At 35.5% G+C, this 11,241-nt stretch overlaps 1 protein-coding gene across 1 annotated transcript in view; it reads left to right on the top strand.

Moving 5' to 3' along the window:
• The window catches only part of USH2A (Usher syndrome 2A (autosomal recessive, mild)), a 401,100-nt gene that overhangs the window by 47,658 nt on the left and 342,201 nt on the right, over positions 1-11,241 (top strand). Inside the window, exons 9-10 of the mRNA XM_009330219.1 lie at positions 9,035-9,230; positions 10,021-10,151. Coding sequence (XP_009328494.1) covers positions 9,035-9,230; positions 10,021-10,151 — 327 coding nt within the window. The remainder of the gene's footprint in view (positions 1-9,034; positions 9,231-10,020; positions 10,152-11,241) is intronic.

Below are 11,241 nucleotides of genomic sequence, written 5' to 3'. Positions count from 1 at the left end.
GTGTGTGTATGCGTATGTGTGTTAGTGTGGTCGTAACTCTTATAGGGAAACTTTCCATAGCAGGGTGTGCATAAAATAAGGACACAAAAAACTTCCCCCCGTCCCCCCGTCACCAAAAGCCATTCCACCACAGACCATTAGGAGTGCTGTGTTCAGGGATTTGATTTCTTCTTAGAGGATTATGCCGCTTTCAAACATTACATGGAAACCTGAATTTAGACTGTCAGCTTCTGACAAAGATTGTGGCTCTACCTGCTGTGTCAAGTAGCAAATGATCTGTAGAGTGAAAAGGTAATGAAGACCATGCCTAATCCAAGGTAATACGCTAACATAGATTTACCTTCTGATACTTGGAACATCTGTAGATACTTGGGACATCTGTAGATTGCAGTCTCTGACTTCAGCTAAGAATGAGATCTTTCAATGCAGTTTTACAAAATATGTCTAACATAGGAAGAGTTAAAACATTTTGGACTTGATTTTAAATGTCTCTTGCACAGTTGAGCACAGTTAAGAAAATACTGAGACATGCCTATACATATTTATTTGGAAGTTATTTTCTGGGGGGTCTTATTCATTATTTTGATCTAACCAGTGATTTGGGTAGTGGCTTTTTAAAACACTGAAAATTGAGCTTTGAACTTACTTATTTAAGGACAGCCTGGAAATGACAATTTCCCATACTTTTTACAGTCATATATGATATTTGGTTTTCTTTAAAATAATCTGTAGTAGCAACATGATTGTTCTAATAAAAGAACAAACTTAATATTACTTTTTACTGCTCTGTGTTTTCAGATAGTCGACATTAAGTTTCTTGGAATTAATTAAAAGGCCATATTAAAAAATCTAGATACAATCTAGAAAATACATTCTTATCATTGCTTTGCTCTGCTCTTAATAACAGCATTTCTCAATAAAGAGGGATTTTGTGAAGTGTAGTGTGTAGCTGAAACTTACCAAGTTGCAAAATTACAGTTTTCCTACTAGTTTTATAATTCTTGGCCACGGGAGAACCAAAATGGGGATGTTTGGTATAAGTCAAGGTCTTCTAGAGAAATATGTAGAGGAGAGCTTAGAAAAATGGAAAAGATTTTGTCCCTAGATTAATTATTTATCTCAAAAAAAAAAACAAGAAAGAAAAAGAAAAGAAGATGAGGTTAAGAAAGAATGAGTTACATCAAAGGAATGAATCCCACAATCCCACTGAATGTTAGATTTCCATCATGAGTACATGTTGTGTTCCTTGCTACATTTATGCGTTTTGGAAATAGGCTTTCTAAAAATTAATAAGAGGTTACGGAATAGCAACAGCAGTAGCAAAGGGGAGACTAATCTCACATCAAAAAACTCCCAAGCAGTCTGTGCTTGTAGAACAGAGCAGTAAGTGTTAACCTGACTGCATTTGATATTGCGCTTACGATCATGTGAAAGATCTTTGTAAAAATTTCATAGGGGATCTAAGTTTTCTAGTTTTTTAAGCAGAAGTGTAGGATCTACAGTCTAAATGGGATTTGAACAGAAATTTGAAGTTTTTAGATGGGTCAAATTAAAAAAAAAATTCAAACTGACAGTGTCCCTTTAATTAGAACACACATTGTGAAATGTTACTTTGTAGGGATTAATTATAAATATTTAATAAGATCTGGAAGTTCACCAAGCACTCTTGCAAGACGTATGCTACCTTGTGAAAACAAACCAAATACATTTTAATGATGTATCTGCCTTATCAGACATTTTTTGTCAATGTTAATGGGTTGTTCCAGCGAGTGTCATGTTTTTGATTTGGCATATGTGCATTGTAACTATAATTGAAATGCTTGAATTAACTGTATCCATTCAGAGTAGAATAAGGATGTTGTTTAATTATTTTCCTCATTCCTTAATGACCATGTCAGTATCTACTAAATATGAAATAAAATAGAAGTAGTAATAAAATAGAGTTAATATTTGCAAATATATCACTAATTACTTTGAATTTTATCAAGGATTTACATGAAATCCAAACAGCTTAAAGGTTTTGATTTTTTGTAAGGCAAAAACTTAAAAGCAAAGCCAAAATCCATACTGATTTTTGACTATCATTGGCATTGATAAAACTCTTGTCTTATAGACTTGCACCTATGTTTCTCAGGCTCCCACCCCAGTGAACCAGGCATTTATTATTTTTTTATTACTATTTTGGATTCAATTAAGCATTTGATGAAGGAACTTTCCAAATATAAACTTTTTTGGGGGGGAGGGGGCAAATTTTTTTGAGACGAAATTGCACTGTGAGCAAACCATCTTTTCTTAACTTTTGTCCTGTGCTAGCAGTGAGTCAGTCACCACAACTGAGGGTGTATAAGAAGGGTTTTGGTTTTTTTTTTTTTTTTAGTATCTTGGTCCAGAAATCAGGGATCCCTTGACAAGCTCTTAACATATGGCAGAGTATGTCCTTGTCACATTTACACTTAATACAACTAAAATTACCATCTTGAATTTTTCTGGCGTATACGTCTGGATAGCTGTTGCGCAGCAAAGCAATACCAGAATCTAGAAATTTGCATAATTCATTACAAATGGAAATCTTAGTTTAGTTATTTGCATCACCATGTTATGAAATTTGACATACCAAATGGAATTTCTTTTTTTTTTTATTGAGTTCTGTTTTGATGAAGAAATATGTTGCTGTGAAATATGAGATGATGGGAAGAAGGGAATGCTTAAGAAGGACTTGCAGATGTTGAGGGACCAGATTAAGAAAGAAGAGAAAATAAATTATCACAGAGCTTGTCTCTCATTTTATGAAAAAAATGTTCAGCTTCTTCATTTACAAAGTGTTCTGTAAATGCCTTGTGTCCTGCTTTGGGAAATAGCTCTGCCTTTTACAAATGGAAACTGAGGCACCAAGAGTTAGAGTCTGGATTTTGGTAACATTTATATGCAAAGATTAATTTATAGACATGAGTAATAGTATGTTCAAAAACTTTGCATGATGTCACATGAAAAACCAGAAACAGCCCATGAAAAAAGAAGACAATCAAACAAGGTCAGCCTTACCTTACAGCCTCAGAGCCTCCTTTAAATCAGTCATACAGAACTTAATAGAGAAAGGTAATGGCAAAATATACAGGAATAATTGTAGAAATAATAATAGAAAATAGAATTTAAAATAAATAAAGCAACTCTGATAAATGCTTGAGAGGGTATGAATGGAAGTGAGCGTGTGACTGGATACAGTAAAGGCTTCAGGTCTTCAGAATTTTCCGTGCAGATAATTAATGGTCTTAAACATCTGCTGTCTGAAAACTGGATATGGCATTGTTGATTTACCAAGAATTGGATAAATAAGACTTTTTATGTTGTTACAGAAGAATCTATCTAAATCTTAGTTAAAGGTCGATCTGTATCATCATGTTAGATGTTCGAATTAATGACACACAGTACCTGAGGAGCTGTAAATATTAACTGTAGTAAGTGGTCACTCAATAACAAAGACTTCTAGCTTGCAGAAGCAAGCAAGCTAGCAAAAAAATGCACTTTTTGGTAAGCTCTGTGCCATAATTTGTGTATCCAGAGGATAGGCCTGGGCGGAAGCTCGTTATATCAGAATAAAAAAAAGGAAATCAAGTAGGCAGATGGTTGACTGGAGTTTTAGGAAACAGCAAGCAGAAAGGCACCTAGTTCAGTAGTCTTACCTGCCTGGAACTTTTAGATAACTTTTGACACGTCTGTGGAAGTTATGGGTTTGTCCATGAATCCATCCCTGGAAAACTGGTGTAATTTCACAGTTCAAAGATTCAGGCTTTTAAAACAATTTGTGTACAAGCATGGCTGAAATACTGAAAGAACTTGTTGCTCAGATACCTCGTGATTTGTTGCACAGGTGGTGACATGCCAAAGGAATTTGTGAAGTGGTCATTATCCTTTATACATTTTGATCTGACATTTGTAAGTTTTACTTAAGAGGTAGCCAGATGGCAACTAGCGTTATGGTTGTCATTGTTACCTCTCAGAAATCAAGAAGGTTGTTCCAGTCTGAAAATGATTTTTCAGGGACTTATCCACTGTGCAGGATATTTATTTCATTTAATGTGAAAGAAAACTGAGACATAACTGGGCTGTTGCTTCACTGTTGTTGGAAGTAGCTCTTGTAAATCATAGTGCCACATATATTTATTGAATTTCTATAATTTTTCACATATTCCATATAAGTGCCCAAAAAAACTATTCTTAAAAAAAATAATAAAAAATCCCATGCAATAGCTTCCTCAGAAGAGTGAAATTAACCCTAGACTATCTAGTAACTGTGGCTACAGCACTCTTCAATATTACAGGGGAATGGAATTCAAAGGCTTATTCCAAATAGACAAGGTAGAAAGAGGGAAAAATAAACACACGATCTCTTACAATTTAATATCCCGAGCAAGTCAGAGCTTTGGTAGAACAGAACACATGCCGAACTCATCAGCTGCAAAACATACCGCCCCCTTCTCTTTTATTTTACAGAAGTCCTACGGAGTTGGAGTCTAAGTGAGAGTTAGATGGAGTGGATGCCTGATTTGAAAAGAGCTTTGAATTTTAATCCTGGAGAATTTAAGTGTGAATTAATTTACTGAGCAGCCTGATTGTCAGAATTAGTGTGGTTGCATACGCTTTGATTTTGTAGGACTTAGCGTGGCTTCAAGTAACTTCACCAAAAAAAAGCATAAATGAAAGAGGAGTTGAGTAGAAATATATCTTATGCTGCCTGACAACATCTGTGCCAGTGTTTTAGATCTTAGTTGTGTCCCATTATTGGAATCTGGCATTCAGAATGGTAGATCTTGCGTTCTTTGCCAGTCAGGTTCTTTGTCAGTCACTTTGCCATTGCAAAGCAGCAGTAGTATCTTTTCTGAGAATGCTATTTGGCATACGGTATTTGTAAACCGTCTGTTACTTCTGTGCTTAGTTTCTAAAATTATGTTGCATCCTTTTAAGGTACATGGAGTGTTACAGTGGAACCCCATAAGACACTCTTCATTTCTGTTCTGTCTTCCTTAGTCACTTGGAGTCACTTAGAGTGTTCTAGCTTTTTTCTTTTTTCCTAATAAAACCTGGCTTTTGAGTTTAAAAGTTCTTTGGTCTTTGAGGAGTTCACAAGAGACAGATACGGTTCAAAGCTCTGCTAACATGTGGTCTTGATAGATAGTGAAGTGCTGTAGTGAGGATGCTGAGGAAAAGCCATGGGCAAATTAAGATGACTGTCTTCGGTGCAGGGCTAAGCTACACTGGCATAGATATTGCCTAGAAGCCATATTTATTTGGCTAATGAAGCTAAATGGAGTGAAAGCACACTGTCCATTTGGGTACAGACTGGGATCTTGTAGGAAGGAAAAAATAGTATGTGATTAACTATCCTATTACAGTCAACACTTACAGGGCAGCCTAAACAAACATGGTTGGGTGATACACGTAATGGAGTTTTCCAAAGACAAGACAGCGTTTCAAAATGCCTGAGAAAATGGCATTCTAATCTTGATACAATTTCAGCTGATTTTTAAATCTGTGTACTGTTAATGACATATGTATATTATAGAAGCATATGTATAATATAAGTATTATAGGTGTGTACATACACTGGTTATTGCAACTGAACTTTGATGGGTGTGAGATGGGAACTCCTACAAAGGTTAGCAAAAGAAAAAAAGGAAAAAATTCCACACAACATAACATTAAAAAAAAAAAAGGATGCCACCCAGAGGCAAGCAGCTGGATATTTTAAAAGTGTTGGAACAGAAGGTTCTAGTTGATCATGACTTATTGCAAGTCTTAAAGTATTGTTACTGTTGCCTTCTGAAGTATTTCTTTGAATACTTGTTGACTATTTCTTCAGAGGCACTGTCCTCAGCATTCTTAATGACTAATAAGGAACTTGGCACGTAAAGGCTTAGGCTGAAGTCACTGATGATCTTTCCGTAAGTGTGGTGGATTCAGGAATTTTGAGAAGGTAAGTTTTTAATAATTTAGGAAAAAAAATCTTGAATTCATTATTGGAAATAAGTTTTTAATCATAATTTTAGACTAATGAAGTGGGCCAAGATGAGCTAGGTATTTTGACCATCTGGCTCCATGTAAAGTTTTCTCAGAAAACTGTTTTCACAGAAGGTGAGTGGTTCAGATACTATATATCAAGAGGACATGTTTGTTATTGTCCATAGGGAAAGCCATATATTTAACATGTTTTCTGAAGGGCCTACATGTAACTGAGAATAAGGACATCTGCACGTTTGTGGGTTTTACGCTTACGGAGAAAGGCTTGTTTTGTCAAGAATTAACGTTCTTTGTAAATCTACCGCTAGACCTTGTTCAGATTTGTCAAAGGCTTTTTGGGAATTTACCTATCCTTTTTACACGCGGTAGCCAAGAATCGAAACCTGAATTTCTCGATACCTTTGAAAATCTCAACAACTGTGCTTTGGACAAATGCAGAGTTTACATTTGGTGAATGAAGATCTGAAGATTGCCATATGTACATCATCATGCTACCAAAAATGAAAGTTAAACACAGCAGGTCTGGAAGTTAAATGCAATTCTTAACCTGATAAAGGTGTGACAAACTCAGCAGGATGAGGTGGGGATCCAGTGCACATCTTTAATGCATACAGGTGTGACAACTGCTAGAACAGCAATTGTTTCACAGTCATTGCCAACTTTTGAGTGACTACTTTTTTGCCAAGGCTTTTAAAGAGTTTTGTCAAAGTTTTAAAAGTCACAGAACAAGAGACATGGTTCAAAGAGGCTCCGTGCTACGTAGTCAAATGCCATCTTTTTCTCTCTTACTCCTTAGTGCTTGTGTGTCATTTAACAATAGGTGCAAGCCCAGGTGTGCATAAGTAACTGATCTAAGATTAAATCTGAAATGAAGTGATGAATGCTCTCAGCCACCATTTGGCTGGCCACGCACAAATGGAAATTCAGGTCTGGCAGGTTGCTAACTATTCCTGTACTGTTTTCCTATCAAGGAGGACGTATTTCCGTAGATGTGCTGTGAGGAGGAAGCTCCATCTGTGGGATGGTTTGGCTGGGAGCTCGGGTTTCTTTCTTGTGCTTCCCAAGTTCTGCAATGCCTGAATGAACACTCTTGTCTCGTGTTGCTGGTGCTGTGTAATGCTGATTTTCCTCAATGTAGAGACAAAGGGAGTGACTAGAGAGAGAAAAGATGGATGTGAATGAGGGAAGGACTTGAATAAGTTTACACTGTGTAACTTGTGTACCAGTTATGGTCAAGGTGTTCCGCTCTGTGTACTTACTGGGCTAATCATGATTAGGCAGTGATTCTTCTGATAAACAAAGGTCAGAATTCAAGGTCTCAAGTGAAGCCCTGCTAATTTTCATTCTGAAACCTCCTTTTTCTCTCACTGTGGTGATGTTGTCGTTTTCTGTTGTTTCGTTTTTAAAAGATTGCAAAAAAGTGCAGAGGCTACTGTTATCTTACCCCTTACTATTAATTTCGTTTATTAAAACTAAATTTCAGCAGATAAATTCTTGTGCTTTCATTTTTCTCTCCCAAGTTGCTTTTGTTATGAGTTGTGACTGCTCCACAATTCTTGGACTATCTTAACCTTATTTTTTCTAATTCAGTTCATTTTACTCACAGTTGATGCTTTCCCAGCATCAGCTGTTAGTGAAACACTTTAGAAACTTCAGTATAGTTTCCTAATGACCAGTGCGTAGGTGATGTAAGCACACTGGGCGTAAATAATTATAGTAGTGCTTGGAATAGTAGACATGAAGAAAGATGAGCACACTTCTGGAACTTAAGAAGAAAGAAGTTGCTCAAATACTTCACAGAAGCAATGTATTTTGAAGCATTTCAATTCCTTCTGAAAGATGGAAATTATAATTGCAATATGTTTTGTTTCTTAGATCCATTAAGGCACCAGTATTTTGGTAACGGACTTTTAGTAATGCCAGTTAAATTAAAAAAATTCTTCTAAACAAACATCTCTCCAGTGCCAACATGTACCATTCTTTGAGCCAATTTCACAAAAACTAGTTGGATTGGTTATCATAAAGAGAATGTAATTGTCCAAAATGCTATCCATTCATTAAGAAATCCAATTTGTTTTTAGTTCTTGATGAACCAGCAGGCCCAATAAATTTTCTCCTTGAAGTTTTGTAGAGTCTATTATGAACTGAAGATTATTCCAACTTCACATTCTTTACCTTCTAAGTAGAGCTTTGTGATATTGTGAGTTCATCCAAATAAAAAGTGAGCTTCTGAGGTGCTCCTGAACTACTTAAAAATATTTTTACTGGTTTGGATTTAAGCTAATTAAGTACTTGAATATTGTTAGTCTTTGTATCTAAGAAATTTGAAAAGAATGGAGTAAAACAAGATAGTTTGTTTAGGTGTTTATTTAAACAATGTACCTGGTATCCTAGTATTGCATTGGTGTCATATTTAAAATATAACTTGACAGAGATGAATAGGTGTAGAGATTTTTGTTTTCTGTTTAAAATTTCTTTCTTGAAAATTTCATGAGATAAATGCACATTAAGTGCTGATATTTCAGATACTCTGCACAACATCACATAGTTGGCCATAGCAGGCCTTTTGTTTCACTCACAAGGTCAAATGGTAACTGTACAAACTACAGTTACTACAATACTACAAACTACAATAACAGAGATTGTTTAAAATGCATCCAAATGGATGCAGTAGGTGAATATGTCTTCTGTGCCTCAAACACAGTAGGCACCATTTTGCATCTTTGGAGGTTTAACTAAATCTGAATCTCAGGACGTTAGCCTGTGGGTATCTAAATACTTAAAATTTTGTTCTTCTGCCCACCTTCCTTGATTTTAATCTGTTGTTGAAGTAACTTAAAAAGATTAAAAAAAAAAAAGAAGATGGTTTTATTTTTTCCCTATATGCTTTCTCACTCTTCTAAAACCAGTATTTTTAATATTTAAATGGGGGAGAGCACACGGAACGAAATGTGAATATAGAGAGCATAATAGTGTTCTTGTAAGCTAAAGAAATAGTATTTTCTCTTTTTTATTTCAGTGCGATCGCTGTTTGCCATTGTACAATGACAAGCCTTTTCGTCCAGGTGACCAAGTTCATGCCTATAATTGCAAACCTTGTCAATGTTACAGCCATGCAGTAAGCTGCCACTATGACCTAGCAATGGACCCTTTTCCTCAGGAACACTACAGAGGCAGTGGGGGAGTGTGTGATAACTGTCAACACAACACAGCCGGTAAGTCACACAAAAGAGAATGGACTGCTTGGCTAAGTCACTTTTTGGCTAAGTCTTGCGTCAGCTGAAATTAGTAATGCTCGATGGCTGACATTCTGATAAATTCTCATGTATATGTATTTTTGAACTATCCAGATAGTGCAGTAATTACAGTTGTGTCAACACTTAAGCTACAGGAAAATGCTGCTAAAATTTGATCCAATCTGGTATAAAATCTTCCATGCAAAACACATTCTAATAAGTAATTAGAATGTATAGTTTCAAAGCTGTTTCCATTACATGTACTAGAGCATTTAAATCCAGAATATCGTCTTTCTAATAGAACCAGTTTAACAGATAACATGTTAAAAATGTCAAATTTTGCTCTAATGTCAGTTTCTTGCTTATTGAGTAAAAGTTTCTATTCTGTGTAAGGAGTATATTTGAATACTTTTTTAACAGTTCTATTTCATTTTTTCTTGGCTTTGTCTAGTAAAGGGAAAAAAGAAAAGTTTCAGGTTCAACGATAATTTTTCCAAAAAATGTATAGGCATTTGCATGGCACAGCTTTTATATAAGTGTGGTATTATATAACAGATGGAAGTTTAATGGAGTAAAACATAGTTTGTAACAGGTTCATTGTTTCATATGCTCTGGATCACTAAATTGGCAGGTAGAGATGAAAGGTGCATTAAAATGGACGTCCTGAAAATTATAGAATTCTCTCAAAGGAATAGAGTCTTTAATTTTGAATTATACAGCTAATTTTAATGAATTGGAAGCCATAATGCATAACCTTTCTTTCATGCAGGAAGGAACTGTGAGCTGTGCAAGGATTTCCATTACAGACAAGCAGGTGCAGATCTTTCAGCCATCGATGTTTGCAAACCCTGTGACTGTTATGCAACAGGCACCAAAAATAAGAGCCTCCTGTGTGATAATGTAAGTAGCCTCAATACAGAAAAATGACAGAACATTTTAATCAGCTGGGTAGACAGCAGTAAGATTTTACAAAGTGTATTTAGATGGTAACTACTTTATAAAAAATGCTTAAGTTCAGCCTTTTCAAAATGATAATTGACTTACACCAGAGATTAAAAGCCGAGAAAACACAGAAAGCAATTTGAGATGTACTGTTGAAGAGTTCTTCATCTAGATCAGCAACAGACATGAAAGATGCTGTATGAATTTTCGGAAGTGAATAGTAGTTTTGGGATACTAACAGGCACCTGTGCACTCAGTAATGTTGAAACATCTGGGTTTTGAGTGTTTTTGAAGATCTTGATACTGTCTGAAAAATTACTAACAGATTTTAAAAATTCAGGCAATAAGCTGAGTCTGAAATTGAACTAAAATTAAGCTAGTTTTCCCTGTAATAAGAAAAGGATTGATCTCCCTTTTAATTCATAAAGTCCATTTAAAAGAAAAAAGAAACCCACAAAGCGATGCTGAAAAGAGAACACCATCAGCTATGCTTTTTAAGCCTATGGACCTCATTGACGTGCAAGACGTACAGTCCGATAATAAATCTATCTAACTTTCAAAACATGCACGTCGAAAAAAAAGCAGGAAAAGTGACTGAAGTCTTGAACATACATTAAACATACATTGCGGCTCATGTTCTATTCACGTATGTCCTGTCCATTGCTAAAATCCAAATTTTGTTAGGAATTAGGGAATTCTTCGTCTGAAATGTATTTTAACAGGTAGAACTTGTTCTACAGGGAATTGAGATAGAACTTCTTCAGCTTGTTGCCACATTTCCCATCTTTTCTTTTTTCCAAACTTTTTCATAAAACAATCGCTAGCATTTTTCATATGATGTCACTTGTTATTGCATTTTATTTAATAGTAAGGTGTTGTGGATCCTGTTGTATTTTCATCCTTGGTTCTATAGTGGTACAAATACCTGCCCAGTTTGACTCAGTGTACCTTCACAGGACTCGTGCATCGGTGCATATGCTGAGTGATATGCAAATTTAGCACAATGTGTTTTTTAAAATAATCCCCTGGAGTACAAATAAAAATTAAT

Source organism: Pygoscelis adeliae, unplaced genomic scaffold, assembly GCF_000699105.1.
Source record: "Pygoscelis adeliae isolate BGI_AS28 unplaced genomic scaffold, ASM69910v1 Scaffold308, whole genome shotgun sequence".
Taxonomy (NCBI): Eukaryota; Metazoa; Chordata; class Aves; order Sphenisciformes; family Spheniscidae; genus Pygoscelis; species Pygoscelis adeliae.
Note: the sequence above shows the minus strand (reverse complement) of the source record. Positions and strands in the feature narration are given on the sequence as shown.